The 19,628-nt window shown below is 34.3% G+C and overlaps 1 protein-coding gene across 1 annotated transcript in view; it reads right to left on the bottom strand.

Annotated features, from left to right (window-relative positions):
- The window catches only part of SLIT2 (slit guidance ligand 2), a 374,063-nt gene that overhangs the window by 103,648 nt on the left and 250,787 nt on the right, over window positions 1-19,628 (bottom strand). The window contains exons 7-9 of the mRNA XM_065877254.1: window positions 17,087-17,250; window positions 16,017-16,028; window positions 14,953-15,091 (exon numbers count right to left, since the gene is read on the bottom strand). Coding sequence (XP_065733326.1) covers window positions 14,953-15,091; window positions 16,017-16,028; window positions 17,087-17,250 — 315 coding nt within the window. The remainder of the gene's footprint in view (window positions 1-14,952; window positions 15,092-16,016; window positions 16,029-17,086; window positions 17,251-19,628) is intronic.

A 19,628-nucleotide genomic window follows, 5' to 3' on the forward strand; every position in this document is an offset into this window, starting at 1 on the left:
CCAGGGAAGCCCTTAAATATATTTTATTGTAACTTAGTTTGTGTTGAATCTGCAGTTAATTTCATTGATAACTATTCCTGCTAAAGCAAACAAAACAAAAAGATATAAGTGGGCCATCTATTTTTTTAGGAAATGCATGCTCAAAAAGTTACAAAACAAAGAGAATTCGTGATGAAAACATATTTAATTTTATATGCAAAAGTAACAAACATAATATAGCAATACTGCAGGTATTATTCCTTATTGCAATGTCCCATGACTTAATCTACATATGGCAAACCATATCATTTACAACATATGCAACAGAAAGCTGAACAATGACATGTACAATGGATTTGCTTGCTTTTCTTTATTTATCTATTTACTTCCAACCTTGTTCCAAAAAAAGAGTATTTGAAAAGAAGCTTAAATGGTTATTTACATTGACTCAGCAGCTAATTGGTTTTTATGGCACTGTCTAGCAGTCCATTAAGGCACAACATAATTGCCTCCTTCATTCAAAGAGACAGATTCTCACGCAGGGAAATATTCTACCACTGACAGATGTCAAACCATAAGTTTTAAAACGTTTAAAATTGGCCATTTTCTTGTTTTCAGTGGACAAACAATAAACTAATGTGTACTTCCTGTAAACTTCTAGGTCTCTAGGATAAATAATTTCTGTGTTTCATTACAAGAACCTCATAATATATTTGACAAACTACAAACAACACACATCTCAAATGTTGCCCTTCCTCCTAAAACAAGAGGGGGGACTATTAAAACCAGATTATAAAAAGTAAGGAGGAAAAATATTAGAGTTTTCAGGTGAAGGTTAAAAAAAAAAGGAAGGGTAAGCTGGGACAAAGTGAGAGAGTAGCATTGACATATATATATATACACTACCAAATGTAAAATAGATAGCAAATGAGAAGCAGCCCCATAGCACAGGGAGATCAGCTCGGTGCTTTGTGACCACCTAGAGGGGTGGGATAGGGAGGGTGGGAGGGAGATGCAAGAGGGAGGGGATATGGGGATATATGTATACGTATATCTGATTCACTTTGTTATACAGCAGAAACTAACACACCATTGTAAAGCAATTATACTCCAATAAAGATGTTAAAAAAAATTATATACCTAATAACACAGCTTCAAAATATAAGAAGCAAACATTGGAAAAAAGTATAAGAGACATCCACAATCATAAAAACAAACAAACAAACAAACAAACAAAAAATTCCAGGGTTAGAAAAAGAGATAGTGTAATGGCTGAGATATATTTGTTTGCTGTAGATAAAATCCACCATAATTAAGAGCCTTCCAAATGCTAGCCCTTCATAAAAAAAAAATTAATATTTTAAATTTCAAAGTAAAAATAGATTTAGAAAACTGAGTAAGAGAGGGAGAAAATTTTATAAACCCCATATGATAAAGGAAGACTTTTTCATATAAAAGGAGTCAGAACCTTTTTCTCCACGGAATGTATACGAACAATTCCAAAACATTTCATCGCTGTGTGTACGTATATCTCAAAGCAATCTGCTGCTACACGTCATCAAAACAAGAAGGAAATTTTAGTTTGAAGTTCAATTTTAGTTAGAAGACAGTTTTCTAACTGTTCCAATCAAAAAATTCACAAGTATGTTTAACCAATAAAAAGAACTTTTTCCTCCCACTCCCATATATCTTTTTCTCTTGTTCTCTACTGCTTTTTTTTTTAAAAAGAAATATATGTCTTCACACTTTTAGAGTTCCTAAAGAATGAACAGCTACCAATATACGTCACTTTTCTGGTGCCTATTTCAAAGATGGTAGAAAACGGGAAATTATCAGTAAATCTCTCTGCTGTAATACTGTGGACACTTAAAACCTGGAAATTATGTGCAGGTATAGCTGGGCTCTGTGGCATATAAATACTTTACCATGGTTATCAATTAGCAGATCTTACATCAGGAAAGTATACAACATACAGTGTAATTGGGTAGTTAAATATTCCAACTAGTTCTGAAGATATTTACACTATATTAAACAACATTAGTTTATTTTAAATGACACTTTCGACTCACTAGCTTTCAATACTCAGGCATTCGTTTCAATATTTTTCAAATTAAATTATCTTGATAAACTATAAAAAATAACATCCACATGCCAAAGCTGAAATAGCTCTCCCAAGAGGTATTTATGTTTTGTATATGTATCGACATAAAGATAAAAAGTGGAGTTTAGTGATTAAAAGTATGAGCTTTATACAGACTTGGATTAAATTCAGAATCTGCCACTGATTAGCTCTGCGGACCTTGCAAAAGTTACTGTTTGTTTCTCTATGTCTCAGTTTCTCTTTCTGAAAAATGAGAAAATAAAACCTACTATAAACGTTTTGGTAAAAATTATGAGATGTAAAGAAACATATATGGTATGTTTTTTCCTGCTCAAAAAATAGTGGAAAAAATTAAAATGAGGATATATATGTGTATATATGTAACATATAATATATGGCATTATATAATATAATGTCTATAGCATGTATTAGTCACACATATACACACAGATTATAGAAAGGAATAAATCTGACACATGACTTGATCTCTAATGTGAAATAAACATTTATGGTTCCAAAACACATTTTGAAACAAATTAGCAAAACAGTTTTGCAGAGAACTCCCAACTGTCTATTAAACACATACACTCAAGCATCATTCACATACATGGAGGCTGAAAAAAAAATACAAATGGTTGCTATTTCCATGATCAACATGATTAAAATAGAGCACTTACTCTAATTTGAAAACTGAGAAACTCAAAAAAAGTTTTTACACCACCAGTAAAGTATGAGTTTGGATTGAGTGTTCCTGTAACATACAGCCCAGATGCTGATTATACATGGCAATAAAACTGACAGTTCTTTGCATTTTCCCCATCTGCTTTTAACGTAAATGGCAAAAACAGCTGCCAAAGAACAGAACAGATTTAATGGGGTGAAGGCTGGAGCTGCAGAATGACTTTAGTTTTTGTGTCATGGACTGCTGAGTGTAGCCAAATATTCTCATCATAGGTAACACCAGTCCTGCATTTGTAAAGGAGGAAGCAGCGATATTACTTTGACATCAGGGATCCTCTTGCCTATTACATAATAATTCTAAAGTAAGTACTTTATATTTTTGGAATATTACTTCTAACTTGAGCAGTAAATGCATGCCATTGAAATCCTTCAGATGTCTCTACATAAAATGACCCAAGATTATCTTAGACTAGAATATTATTGCTGTTATGTAATTGCGATTTCCAGGACTTTTTAAGTTTAACAAATATTTTTAACAGCTGAGTGAATATTGGCCTCTAGAGAGACATACTTTGCATATAGCTAGCATTTTTGCCTTAAGACTCTGTCCATCCTAATTGATTATCAGCGATCCCTATGTTGGGATGACTTGTTCCTGAAAATTGTCCACTTCCTTAATCTTATTTTATTTCTTGTGATGTCATTCTGGGGACATTTCCCTCAGTGCAAATTCAATTGATGTTTTCATAATAAAAATAATTCTTTTTCCATTTGGTCTTTAAGCATTTAAAGCAAAACAAAAATGTGTGTGTGTGAGTTCCTATTGACCTCATATTTCAGGCAATGAACTTCTGAACGAGTGTTAAAATTTTTATGTATATATTTATATGGACACACTCAAGTGCAAAAAAAAGTACATTCAATACACAGAATCACATAATTTAGATTTAGAGGGAAAAATGGGCTAAGACACATGGCTCGCCGATTTCAGGGGCACAGAGTACAGATTCATAATGTCAGTAACACTCAGTTTTCATAATTTTTCTTTTACAGTCCAAGAAAGACAAATGGAAGTTTTGCTGCTTTGTTTTTCATTATAACTAAAACCTCTTGGACGCTTAATATGAGTTAGGCACTGAGCTAAGTCCCCCATTTGGTAATAATTTTAGTTTTAAAAACATTATGCAAATTACCTTTATACATCATTTGTTTAACAGTATTACTCAGTGAATAGGTAGCAACTAGCCTTCTCCCCGATGCCTGTACTGAGTTATTGTCCAAGTCATCCATCATTTTCCCCCTAAAGTTCAGATAACACTGTGATCACTAGTAGAATTTGAACCAAACAAATTTTCAACTTACTCTTTCTGGCTGATTTTACAACCATAAATCAATAACTTAATTCTTTAAAAAAGTGACAATTTCATTCACATGAGAATGAATACTACTTTGTGCCCCAGCTGTCTTCATTTCTATGTTAAAGTCTACATAGGTCTTATTTACATCTGATGGGTCTCCATTTCTTTCCTGTAGAAGTGTTCAGTGACTCAACCACAACAGCACTTGGGTCATTTCTTGGAATAACTTCTCATAGTATCTGCTGCTAAGCCTGTCTTTATCATGCCTTATGTAACTGTTTGTATCACAAGTGGATTCTCTACTCCATGTTAGAGTGATTTTTCTAACAAATCAAATCATACTACTACACTGCTCAAAATTTCCCCTTGTATCCTGTTAACATCAGGACAGTGACTCTTCAAGATTAGGCTTGTACTTTATGTTCTAACAACTGAAACTGTTTTAATTTCTCAAAGACACATAACTCTTTCACTTTTCTCGGGCTTTGCACGTGCTCTTTCCACTGTCTAGAAAGCCCACAATTTCTCTGCCTTCAAAACACATCCTCATACCCCAAGATTCTTTTAGTCTCCCAGGGAAATCAAGATATTCCCTTCTCTGTGCATATGTATTTCTCCATGCATATGTATTTTATTACTTATCATATAGCTTTTAAAATTTCTGTGTGTGTAAAGCTTCAATTCTCTGCATTGTAAACATTTTGAAAGCTGGAACTGTGACCTCTCATCCATAATGCCTGATGCAGAGTAGGCACTCAAAAATATTTGTTGACTATGTAGTACATGAAAAAAATGTTACTTTTCCACATGCCATTGTCTGCTGCAATAACGTTCATCAGACTCCTTGGGATTTTTAAGAGAAACCAGTTGGAGCATCTGCTTTGCCTTACCACTCTAGTCATTTTAAGATTTCTTTTTCACCAATTTATTTATAATTTTACCATACTTATTTTCACATCTTAACTAATATTACAAAAGTTTGACTCATTCTTCTATATGTTTCTCTTATGAAAGGCACTGTGGTTTTCTCCTGAAATGATCAAACAACAACAAAAGCATATAAAGGGTGCGTGTGTGTATACGTATATATAACATACACATTATACATATGAATTTTTGTGAAATTAGGTACAAATATAAAAAAAATCAATATATTGAAAAGGCAACCAAGAGAATGGGAGAAAATATTTGCAAATCATATATCTGATAGAGGGTTAATAACCTAAATATGTAGAGAACTCATACAACTCAATAGCAAAAAAGCAAATAATCAAAATAATAAATGAAGAAAGGAACTAAATAGATATTTTCCCAAAGAAAACATACAAATCAAGAGTAGGTACATGAAGAGGTGCTCGACATCACTAATCATCGGAGAAACGCAAATGAAGAACACAATGAGATATCACACCAATCAGGATGGTTATTATCAAAAAAATAAGAGATAAATGCTGGCAAATATGTGGAAAAAAGGGACTCTTTACACACTGTTGGCAGGAATGTAAATTGGTACGACCATTATGGAAAACAGTATGTGGTTCCAGTAAAACTGATATTGAACTACCATATGCTCTAGCAATCCCACTCCTGGGTTTATACCTGAAGGAATTGAAATCACTATCTTGAAGAGGTATCTGAATCTCCATGTTTACTGCAGCTTTATTCACAATAGTCAAGATATGGAAACAATCTAAATGTCCTACAACAGATGAATGGATAAAGAAATTGTGGTATATATACAATGGAATATTATACAGCCATAAAAGGAAGGAAATCCTGTCATTTGTGACAACATGGATGAACCTGGAAGGCATATGCTAAGTGAAATAAGCCAAACAGGTAAATACAAACAATGTATGCTATCATTTACATGCAGAATCAAAAAAGAAAAATCTGATTTCATAAAAACAGAATAGAACAGTGGTCGCAGAGGTTGGTGGCTGGGAAGATGAAGGTCAAAAGGTATAAATTTTTAGTTATAAGAAGAATAAGTTCTGACGGTCAAATGTACGGCACAGTGACTACAGTTAATAATATATTTCAAATATTATATACTTGAAAATTGTGGAGAGTAGAACTTAAGCATTCTTACCACACACAAAAAAAGAGTTAACTATTTGAGGTGATGAATGTGTTAATTATCTTGATCTTGGTAATCATTTCACAATGAATAAGTGTATCAAATCATCATGTTGTACCCTTTAGATATATACAACTGTATTTGTCAATTATTCCTCAGTAAAATTGGAAAAAAGGAAGTAAATTGAGGGAAATAAGAGCAAATAATTTTCTTTTCATGAACCCACACTCTTAATAAAAATGAATTCTCTTTACAAAGATGATTATCCTACGATTTCATTCAATAGGAATTAAAGATTGTTCAAGATATGCATATAAAATTGAGAATTTTGCCAAAATAAAGATGAAAACGCTCCAATGATTATTAGTGAACTCAATAATGGTCTATGGAACTACAGGTTTAGTTTAGTTTTAAATGTATTTTACCTAATTTATCTTATACTATTTTGTTGTGGAACTATCAAAATTGCTGTAGGGATTACACTAAGCACGGCTACTGATGACTAAGAATTAAGTGAGATGTTTGTTGTGAGGAAACTCGGTGGTGATCTTAGTTTGTATACTGAACAATGAATTGGCTTTCTGCATTCTGTAAGAAGCTAAATTATTATGTCTTTTTCTAAGCTCCTAACTTATGATGAAATCATGATGTGAAAACTTCAGAGATATTTTATCAATATTGTCTAAATAGTAAAGTCGAGGTAATTTACATGTGCTATAAAAATTAGTCAAACTGTTATGTTATATTTATTTTTAAAATTTATTTTCAAAATTTGGGCATAATTAAAAGAAAATGAACCAATTACACAGCATGACAGCTGTACTATTAGCTGAGATATTCCTGAGTGCATGTTAAATATTCAAAAAGTCATGCTTGACATCATGAGTACCTGTAACTTTCCTAATAAGCTAGTATAGAATAGGTTATTTAAAAACAAGTTGATCAAATCTAATTTACATATCCCTACCAACAGAAACTTTGAAATATGCAGATTCAAAATTTGGCAAGTATTATTTAATAGAAATAAGGATGCCCCTTTTGGAAGGGGCAAATGCAGAAATAGCATGCAAAAGGGTTAAACACAGGGATAGTGCCTCAACAGACACGGAGGACAAAGATATATTTTTAAAATTATATTCAGTATCATAAATGCAGTTTGTAATCAGAGCATTCAAGAATTATTCTCACTTTCATTTCTTTATAATTATGCATGCAAATGATCCAGAGTAAACAAAAGGGAAAAAAATGTACTCCTAACTTCATATCCAACCTCTAATACTGTGAACCTCTTTGAAATAGGCTTCTTTACTACTAGCAGAGTAAAAGCAGTCCAATAAGTTTATACAACAAAGTGAGTTCCCTTTCCATTTTACCTATTTGAATAGCACATCCAAAACAAATACTATAACTTCTGAAAATTTGCAATACATCTTAGAAAACAGAGACAGCCCTCATAAGACCCGGCCTAAGAACTTTGCTACCATACTTTCCTTTCCCGAAATTTGAACGCTTCCTTATCTTCTCTCAGACAAATAAAAGGAAGAATTGTATGGCTCCCAGCTTTGGAGCCCCGAAAAATGCAACCAAGATTAAAAGCAGTAAGACCTAAGAGTGAACAAGACATACTAAATTGTTCAACCTATGTTTTTACTAACTGTTCTCCGTGATTTATGGAATTTCTGTATAATGGTTTGGACAGGTGCTATGCCATAGAAAATCTATAACTGGATTGAAGAGAACTAAATGTCTACTTTACAGCAATCTATCACAACACATTCAAAGTATTACACCTCAAGACAAGATTTAAGAAATTAATTCTGAGGATTTGATATACAGAGAATCAATTTGTTATTAATGATTTTGTTGCCATGGGTCAGGCCTTGTATAGACTTGCCTAAGGCATTCCATGTGTATGAAAACAAGGTACCCAACCAACAGTGTTCAAAGCAGCCAAGTGCTGGAAAGATTCCAGGGGAGCAACAACTTCTTTCTTCTAAACCTAATTTTACCTGATATTACACATTCTATTTCCCCCCATCTATCTTCATTAGTCCATACTCCTTTGTCACATTTCCTTTTACTAGGAAGAATGGAGGCTTGGAGGCTCTCCTGATTGTATGTCCCAGACCCCCCACTCCAGTACTGTTCTTCTCCCCGCCCACACTGTGCTAAGTTTTGGGACAAAAATGGTGAGGGAAAAAAGACATGATCCTGCCCTCATTAAGCTTGCAGTCCAATAGGGTAGTTTGACATTAACCAGAATATCAAATTAAGCTGTGATAACTTCTATGTAGACAAAATCTAGGGAGATATGAAATTACTTAATAGAGACTAGGAAAGAAGACAACAGTTGTAGATATAAAGTCATACGAAACAGTTCTTAGTTTTGTAAACATTCCTATACCTTAATGCCTTGTCTTTCTCTATGCTCCTTCTATGTTCCCTTCACATGTAAGTTTCTTAAAGTGTCCTGTTTTTCTGATATCTACCTCTCTTCATTTTTTTTCAATCATCCCTTTTATAATATCCCAACAAGCTAAGCCACATCTATCTTTCTTTTGCAGCTGGATGGAGGATGGAAAACAGGCTTTGGAGTCAAATAAATCTACGACTGAGGCCAGTTTAGTCACTTCATAATTGAAGAGTTGTTTTTTTACAAGATTTCTTAACTTTTTTGAGCCTGGTCTTTTTTTAAATAGCAAAATGAAGTTCTCAACTTTTGAGGGATTTGAGGTAAACGTCTATAGGCTTTGTTACAGAGAAAATGTGACCTTAGAGAAAGATGTCTAAGATGTCTGTAAAAAGATTGAATTAATTATTACATCTAAGGAAGGAGGGTAACTATTAGATACTGGCTTGGTCAACCTAGAGCAGAAAAAAGTTGCTCTCAGATGCATGTAGAGAGTAGAATCCAAGCCAGGACAGGAAGCAGGGAATTTAACAAAGGAATTTTTAGTTAGCCCATTTTAGCTCATTTCATTAAGCATTCTATTCATAACTTTTTTTCATTAAAATTTCTCTTATTGATTTTATGCTTAAAAAGCATCATTTCATTTTTCTATGGGAAGAGAATGGACTGCTCCTTCAGATTTTTTTTTTTATCGTGCTTAATGTAACTCCACCCTTTCAGAGATAAATCTGCTTTAAATGTTTAATTTTTACATTATCCATTCATTCAATAAATATTTATCTTATATTTATCAAGGGCCTACTATGTGCCAGGAACTAGATTTGTTGCTGGGTGTTCAGTGGTGATTAGAACAGAAGCAGTTCCTGTCTTCATAGAGCTGCTTTAGTAGTGAAGACAAACACACAACACAAATACATATATATATATATATATATATATATATATATATATATATATATATATATATACACATATATATACATATACATATATGGATATATAGTTACAAAATGTAATAATTAAATGCAGTCAAAATCAGATTCCTAGTCTGCAAATGGGAGGACAGATCCTGGACCATGGTAAAATCATCAGGATAATGAGGCCTCTTGGAGAAATAAAACCAACCTTTATCTAACACATGCCTCTGCATTAGTTTTCCTATTTTATTTAAATTGCACAAATACACCCATCAAAGGTCAATGAGAAGATCAAATGCTACAATATGTGTATAGTATCCAACACTGCAGCATTAGATAAATGCTAGTCTCTTTTCTATTCCTTCTTCTCCAATTATTTCAATTCTGACTTTAAAGGAATAGTTCCCTTCTATATCTTAACAAATTTAAGCACATACCACAAGTGTGAAGTTATAGTTGCAAGCACAAATCAGATAAAAGGAAAGGGTGAGGCAAGTTTTCCTACCCAGATTTACAGGCAGTTGATCACTGCTACATATCATACATACATACTTTCTTTTTGTCACAATATGAGATAGTTACAGGAATAATGACACACTAAACAGTAGGAAGTCAAGTCAACATTACTGAATGAAATGTCTGATAATTTTCAATAAAGAAATTCTACTAATAATTTACTGGTAAAATCCAATTTTAAAACATCATATGAAAAATATGAAGGGAGTTTATAATGTTCAGTTCATCATGTATTAAAAATATAGAATGTATAAAAATTTTTAAAGATGTTGCTAACTTTATTTCTACACTTTATGAATCTTACTGATTCTTTTTTTTTTTTTTTTTTTTTTTTTTTGCGGTATGCAGGCCTCTCACTGCTGTGGCCTCTCCTGTTGTAGAGCACAGGCTCCGGACGCACAGGCCCAGAAGCCATGGCTCACGGGCCCAGCTGCTCCGTGGCATGTGGGATCCTCCCAGACCGGGGCACAAACCCATGTCCCCTGCAGGCTGACTCTCAACCACTGCGCCACCCTTACTGATTCTTTAATAAAAAAGTAAAAGAGTAATAAAAGAAGTGAGTCACTAAGCTAGTAAGTTGTGCCACTATAATGAATGGTAATGGGTGTATTTTGTTGGAGTTGAAGATCAATATGATTTATTACCAGATGCTCTACTGATAAAGCTGATAATGTAATAATCAGAGAAGTAAAATTCACCTAGAGCTTCACATATGTTTTCATCTCTACTTATGAATTTATTATAGCTTTGCCTGATAAACCACCACCTCAACACAGACAAACTCATTGGGACATATTAGTTAGTCTAACTTTTATGCTACTAAATTCCACCATCATACAAAATGTAAGAAAAGCTCTGTGACAAAAAATAAAATAGACTACATGAGATAAACCATTTGAAATGTTTCATATTCCTTTCAGTCTGTTATGTCTACAACTCACTCCTCTTTTGTCAACCAGCAACAGCATTTTTGTCTCCTTTTCTATCATCAGGATTTGATCAATCCCCTCCTGGGCCCAGAACAATCTTGCTTCCACATATATCTTATTTAACTCTCACACTCTCATGTCTCTCTAAACCTATTCTTCCTCTCTGACTTTCTAATGACTGCAGGTTTCTGCACCTTAAAATAAACCCATCTGTCCTTTATCATTGCAATGTCTTCTTTAAAAAATCCTTTCTCAGCTAAACTCTTCAAACTACTCCATATCTGCTCTCTCCAATATTCATCACCTCTGACTTTTCTTAACACTCTGAAGAGCAGCTTACTTACCTATCACTCTATCTTGAATCCTTCAAGAACAATATGCTGGTCAAATTGTAAGACCTGTTCTCAGATCTCCTCTTGGTTCATCGCCTGGAGTTATCTGACTCGGGAGCTTCATTTTTCCCAGAAGCTCCTTCCTCCCTTACCTATTGTGGCCCTCTGCTGTTTTTGTTTAGTCCCCTCGGGTTCCTCTTCTGTTTTTCTCCTTTCCATTGGCCATCTGATGGCATTAACCATCTATTTTTTTTTTTTTAAATAATATTAATTACTCCAAAATCTTTGCCTCAAATCCTGTCTTCTTCCAAATTATCATAGTCTGTATTATTTTAGTGTCTCTAAATATCTTACTGGAACTTCGGTATCTCACAATTTTGCTCACCATCATCTTCCTTCCTAGTTTTGGTCCTGTTCCTCAGCTTCTTATATACAACGCCATAACCACCATCTCCCCAGCCCTCATACTTGAAATTTTGGCATCACCTTTGAGTCCTTTTTCTCATCTCATCAAAGGCCAAATCCTATTAATTCTGCTTCTGTATTAGCTATCATAGCTGCTTCCACATCATCATTCCTACTATTACTTACTAGCTCCTGCTCTCATGACATCTCCCCTCGACCAACATAATAGTCTCCTAAGAAGCCTTAAGCCTGGTTTTCTCTCCTTTTGCCAAACCACTGGTGCAAGCTGTCATATTAATTCTTCTTAGAGATTCAAACTCCTGTGTTCAAATGCATTCCAAAGAAAGATTTAGATCCTTATACTATCAAAGTCCTCCATGAATTAGCTCCAACCTACCTTTTCAACTTTGTTTCCTTAACTCTCTCAGGTACCAAATACCAATCAAATTGAGTTCCTGTGTGGCAGGATCTCGGATTTCCATTCTTATTGCCTATGCTCATAAGGTTCATTACTTCTGAAAGCTCTTTTCTCATCTTTGCAGTTCCATTCACTAATTATCCTTCAAGGCCTACCGCACACGTTACCTCCTACATGAAGGCTTGAGATTGAGGTATCATTCAATGAGTACTATCGTCTAAGCACATGAAGCTCTACATGTGTTAATTCTTTCACTACAAACTGAGGACAGTTAGTTCAGATGAGGAGATAATCCCATAGAGGATAAGTAACTTGCATACGGTCGCACAGTTAGTAAATGATAGGTAGACCTCGGGTTCTAACTAAAGCTTTCTGACTCTAGTTAACCACTGCAACTTGTTCTCCACTTTACACCCTCTGTAATAAATACCTTAAACTTACATTTAGGTCTTTAATCCATTTGAGCTTATTTTTGTGTCTGGTGTTAGGGAGTGTTCTAATTTCATTCTTTTACCTGTAGCTGTCCAGTTTTCCCAGCACCACTTATTGAAGAGACCGTCTTTTCTCCATTGTATACTCTTGCCTCCTTTGTCATAGATTAGGAGACCATAGGTGCGTGGGTTTATCTCTGGGCTTTCTATCCTGTTCCATTGATCTATATTTCTGTTTTTGTGTCAGTACCATACTGTCTTGGTTACTGTAGCTTTGTAGTATAGTCTGAAGTCAGGGAGCCTGATTCCTCCAGCTCTGTTTTTCTTTCTCAAGACTGCTTTGGCTATTCGGGGTCTTTTGTTTTTCCATAAAAATTGTAAAATTTTTTGTTCTAATTCTGTAAAAACTGCCATTGGTAATTTGATAGGCAAAGCAGAAATAGAGTCACCGATGTAGAGAACAAACTTACAGTTACCAAGGGGGGAAAGGGGGATGGGATGAATTGGGAGATTGGGATTGACATATATACACTACTATGTATAACTAATTAGAACCTACTGTTTAGCACAGGGAACCCTACTCAGTGATCTGTGGTGACCTAAGTGGGAAGGAAATCTAAAAAAGAGTGGATATATGTATATGTATAACTGATTCACTTTGCTGTACAGCAGAAACTAACACAACATTGTAAAGCAGCTATACTCCAATAAAAATTAATGAAAATAATAAAAACCTTGACCTTTAGTTTTTCCTCTCTTACAACATGTATTACTTTGTACCTCATTTTATAGCTTTTAACTTGCATGTCACTTGATGGAGATCTGTGGAGAATTCATGCTGCCTTTATGTAATAATACGTGTTTACTTAATAAATGCTTGTGCCTGGAGAGATGGATATACTATTTCTCTGTGTGAACAGCTACTATGTCTTTCTACTATCTACTTCATCATATATTACAACTTCTAAGATGAGAGGCCTTATGCAATCTGTGGCTTTAGAATTAGATGGAGATGTTGTTTTTGAAGCATTATTTTCCATGATGCCTCAACATGCACCTCTTACTCTAATTAGGCTCAACTGTGCAATCCCTAAAACAAAATGTTCACTGCCACCTCTGCCTTTTGTCCCCAATGTTTCTCTTTCACAGAATATCTCTTGCCTCTTCCCAAGCCCTATATTATTCTTCTTTCAAGGTTCAGCTAAAAAATACAAATGTCTTTTATGGCCAAGGTAGTGTTTCATCAATTAAAAATTTGATGAGAATAATATTATTATGTGCATACATATATTCTTTGTCTGTGTCAAGTACTGCATCTCTCTAAGTACACTTTTAAGCACATATTAAATATTTTAAAATAATGTTAGTGGGTCTTATGAATTAAGATTATTCTCATATAAGATAAATTAGGGCAGTTAACAGTCAAAAAAATAATGAATAGTTCTTGAAAATAACTTATTTTTTTTGGTGCCTACTATGAAGGCCTATCTAAAGAAGTTGATTGTACTTTATTATTTCAACCAAATATGTCCCAAAATATTTATTTAATTCAAATTTAGAATTAACTTCTAAAACAATATATGGTAGGCTGGGTGGTTAAGAGGTGCTTTCTTCATTAATAGATATTAAGGTAAAGATTTTTCCTAATGCTCACTTCCCAAGATGGTAAAAGTAGTCCACTTTACATCTTATGTGACCTTGTTTTAGCCACATGACTTATATTTGGCTAGGACACAGAAATGAATCCAGCAGCTACATACAAAATAGGTATGAAATATTTTGTTGAGAGAATTTAATTTTTGATGGAGGTAGCCATTGGCTCAAATAAGCTAAAATGCTCACTAATTTAAAAATCTTATACATTTTGACTTGATAATATTATCTTTTTTATCCTTTGTGGTGGACTATACAACGGTTCAAACAAAACAGTGAAACTGTGTTTTAAAACGTGTTGTCTTGAGAAGGCAGACATCGTCTAGTTATCTTGTTTCTATGATTTATTACCCCAGCCTTGTTTTTCTTTTATTTTCCACCACTCCAAGCTAGAAATGGGCAGAAGCAGATCTCCAGAACCAAATGGATAAATGAGGTACTCATACTCTTATTTTTCCTAAAGCACCTAATAACACCTTCTGAAGAAAACGGAAAGTATTATTTTTCCTTGAAATGCATTCCTTTTAATTCTACCTGTGTTGAAAAAAAGAGAAAGAAAAATCCTAGCCACTTCAATAAGATATTTAGCTAAACAGAGTCAAGGTCAATACAATTCTGAAAGAAACATTTGTCTAAGCTAATGGATCAGTTTGGCCTTTGACAAACCCAGAATCTCCTAAAGAAAGTCATGGCTTGGGTTATTGAGGAGGTGGGGGGATATGAGGGAATTCAGGGAACATACATTTCCGTGATAGTCTCTGGCAGATTTGTGGGGATCTCAGTGAGACCTTTCCCACGGCAGTCTACGATATTGTTGCTACAGGTACAAGCAGCTGGACAATGCAAAACACTGCAAGACGGCGCCATAAATGATTGGTGACCTGAAAAAGAAACAAACGGAAGTTATAGTTTTTCCTCCTCAATCTCATCATTGTGAGACACACAAACTTAGCTAAAATAACAAAGCACGTTATTAAACAGAAATGCATTTCTCTAAATACCTGATTATAAAATGATACTATATTTCTACAATATATTTTAGGAAGCATGCGTGTATGTTTTGGGGTCAGTACCGATAAAGCAAATGAGATTTTTAAAACTAATTACAAAAATGATAATTTTTAAAATTTGAAAGATTTGTGAGAGAGGTTAAATTCTGATTTGAAACTAGAATTCTATTCAAATTTATTATGAGTTCCAAAAAAAGCAGCAACTTCAGACTAATCTATATTTCATTTCTAATAAGCTTAGATAGAGCATGGTCTTTATTGAATTTAAGTAGCTTAACTTACTTTAACTCAAAGAAGGAAAGGAAAACAGTAAAACTTCCCTCTCGGTAGACATAACTGTCTAAATAAGTAATCATGTGCCAATAAGTGTGGGGGAAATAGATGATGCTAAGTTTGATTTCTGGGTAGGTTCAAAGTTACTGCTTTTTTTGAAGTTGTAATAATTTGTATCAGGTCATTCTGTTAGTTGTAATCTAGATGATTCCTTTTTTGACTTTGTATGGCTTAAAATTTTAGGCTAGTTACCCAGAGGTATATATTTTACTAGTCAGTATTGAAATTTTACTGTTCAAATGGTGAACAACAGGCTGTCAGGCATTTTGTACCAAATAGGCATCTGCAAACGCTGGGTTTGTCCCTGCAGCAGGGCCAGACCTCTCTGCCCTGCAGAGAAAGGGCCCGAGTGGTGGTGATACCCGGGGAGGAAGCTACAGGCTAATTACTAACCAGGTCCCTCTCAACAAGTTCTCACACTTTACAAAAATAGTCTCAGTCTAAACAAGAAACATGAACTTGCCTTCTTCCTCATCTAGAAAACAGGAAGGAAAAAAGTGAAAAGAGAAAAAAGTGGTTAGGAACGAATTGTTAGTCATTTCCTTACTTAATTTTTTATAAAGCAATCAGACCTACACTGCGCACATTCCATGACATTATAAGAAAATTTTGTTTGGGTTACAAAAAGCATGAGAAAATACATTAAAAGGTCTAAAGGATAGCAATAAAATAGAAGCCTGAACTAGTATGTCTTCTCGCTCTTCCTTTAGGAAACTATTTACGATGCATTACAAATATTTAAAATTTTTGTTTTATTGTTATTTTGAACAGACACTTCTGAAGCAGAAATAATTTATATGGATTGGGAATCAGACTGCCTAGGTTGAGATCCTTGGACTTAACTCTACAACCTTCGACAAGGCTACTTACCATTTCTTTTTCTCAGCATTTTAAACTTTAATGTAATGTTACATTTCTCGACAGATGTTATGAGGGAGGTAAAAATGAGGTAAATATTCGTGAAATACTTAGACTGATGCTTAAGTACAAAGAAAGAACTAACTGAATGTCACCTATTGATACTTTACATAACCGGTGTCTTAGTTTTGTTTTCAGATTTTTGTTACTACAGTTAGTCATTTATCTCTTTTAGGTAGGACTGCATCACATGAAAAGTATTTTGTCACTTTGCAACTACAGTTCTGTTACTTTTTCAATTTCCCAGCCGGGATCCAAGATTACTTCATCATTTTTGCAATTGTTAACATCAAAATAGAAATAAATTCTTACTTAAAGGTAAAATCATGAGTAGCAAACAGAACTGTAATTGAGGAATTTCTTATCTATCCCTTGGACTGAAAACTGAAAAATCCTTCATCATAACTTAGGTGAAAGTAATCAGTAATTGCCAACTATGCACAAATGTCTTAGAGCCTATGACATCATCCCTAACACAGAGGATTTCCACAGAGTGATTAGTGCATAACTGCACATTAGTGAGGAACAGTGAAACCTCTGAAGCATGCACCTTACACAGTTCCTTACATCATAGCATACGGGAATATGAAAACAGAAAGGTTCTTTCTCCCTTACCACTGCAGACAAATTCTCGTTTTTGAACCTCAGCTACGTTATGGCCCCTTAGGTGGGATGGCCCCATACATTGAGTGTAGAGGCCCACCCGAGGCCTTTGGCGTAGCCAGTCCGAGAGCCAGGCCAGGTGGCAGTCACAATACAGGTTGTTCGAATGGAGTCGACTAAATGAGAGCCAAGAAGTTTAAAGCAAGAAAACAGAAAAGAGTCATTTCAAAACTTGGAAAATTCATTCATAATAACATATAACTTTGTCTCTACCTATAAATAGGTTAAAGCTTAATAAATGCCAATCTAATTATTTTCCTAAAAATTAAACTGGTTTATAACCACAGACTCAAGTCCCTCTTCATCTACCTCTGAGCTAAGTAAGTATACAGAAGCTTGAACATGACCATGAAAATCTTTTGCCTACGTCTATTCAAAGGGACAAAGAGACACAAAGAAGTCCAAGGCAAATTGCTCTGCAGTCCCAACATACTGGCAGCCAGTGGGGGTGGGGTGGAGGAATGGGGAAGTCTGGGCTCAGGCAGGGGTAGGAGGCATGTTAAGAAAAGCTGTGGCTCCCAGTTTGAAATACCAGTTAGTCTTGTCATTATTAGTCTCTGTGGCAACTGCTGGCAAAACTTTTTTAGCAGGTCACTTTCATTTTTTGCTGAACCCAACAGAATAATAATTCAATATAAACCATTTCTTTTCACATCCCTATTCTGATTTCCTTCTTTTTGTTTAATCGCAGTAAAAGGGATTAGCTGCTTTTGGCTCTTGGGGACATAGCCTCAAAGAGCAGGAACTGAAATTAAAAGACATAAATGGCTGGGAGTGAAGGAATTATGCCAGCCCCCTCTACGCTGGCAGGGATCCACACCAGATCATGGATCCCTTCCAAGTGGTAAATAGCACTTCTCCATTAATAAAATATCAGACAAATGTATCCACTAAATTAGGTAAATGACTTCAAACTGGCTTTTATGTTTTTTCAAACTAAAGAAAAGGACATCCAAAGCTATAAATCAAAGCATCATTCCCAGAATCATCTATGCCATGGTAATACCATTTTAGCCCTTTTTAGCTGATGTGCTCGATTATAACCCAATAACAGTAATGGATATTAAAACATGGAACCCAGTCCAGAAAGCTAATTGGACCATAAAAATGGAATTTTTAAGTAGCAATGATAATACAGAATAATGAAACAACCAAAGCAAGGGAATTTAAAGTCAGATGACTGTTTTACATTCTCCTTGAGCCTGGAGGTATGGAATAGACTGTCTTGCATCCAAACTAGACAGCATACCACAGGACAGAAAGGCACATTTTGGGAACGCTGGGTGACCTCTGGTGAAGTTTGCTTGGAGGTCAAAGTGGCATCTTTTGGAAGCCACAAGGCACATTCCACATCATTGCTCTCTAAATATTTCCATTGAAACCAAGTACATTACAATGATTCAATTAGATGTGCACACATTTGAAATGAGAAAAAAATATAAAAATTTAAAAACCCGATTAGTAAGACAAACTGTAGTGGATTTCCACAAGAAAATAAGACTCACTATACTCACTATACTATTTAATTTGTCTTTAAAAACTTAGCTAAAACTAATGAGAAACCAACTTCATTAAATATAGTTTGAGTGAACTGGGCTCTTCATTTTGCCAGTTAGTCTCAATCTGATAGCCCCAAGAAAACAAAACTTAGTTATGCCTGCTTACTTTTAGAATGATTTTATTTTGCTTAATTATATTCCAAGGAAATTATAGCCCATGAAGAGCTCAGTTTTAGTGAGGAAAAAATGACATTAGTATTGGTATTATTTAATTCATTAAAAAGTGGCAATTCAACTGATTTTTGATTAAAGAGAGAAAATAAATGTAATGTTTTCAGTTATAAATTATTGTAAAACAAAAATATTTTGAAAACCCTATCAAAATATATTTACTCTACTTAAAAACGCATATTTTTTCAAAAAGTCCAATGCTTGGTTTTGTTTCTCACCATTTCTCACATGTTGTATATAATATGTATTTTTAGGTCAAGGTGATTCTGAAACCCAGTTCAAATGCTATTTATCTCTGAAAATGCTTTAACTAAATACCCCACCCTGGGCTTTGAGGATTAATTTTTCTCTAAGAGAAAAAAATAGCTGTATCAAACACTTTTATTAGAGAATCATTTTTATCCATCTAAAATATTTTAATGTCCATCTGTAACTCCTGAAAAGATATTTTAAAATATAAATGCTGACACAACCTTGATTACAGAAGCACTAAAGGGTGATGCTGTAATTTTACGTCACAAAGAATGCTGGAGAGCCAGTTTAGCTTTATTAGGATTGCTTGCCATACAGTAATAAAATCATAAAGATTTACCATTTATCATTTCTGACAGCCAATCAAGGAGTCTTCCATTTCTTAATGAAATGTGATCTCCACAATAGCTCAAAGTAAATGTTTTTCTCCCTCCCCCAAACTTCCCATAACACACATCATTTAAAAGGAAGCTTTCAAGTTTTCAGAATAATAGTTCATTTATTCAAATATC

This window comes from Phocoena phocoena, chromosome 5 (genome assembly GCF_963924675.1).
Source record: "Phocoena phocoena chromosome 5, mPhoPho1.1, whole genome shotgun sequence".
NCBI classification, from domain to species: domain Eukaryota; kingdom Metazoa; phylum Chordata; class Mammalia; order Artiodactyla; family Phocoenidae; genus Phocoena; species Phocoena phocoena.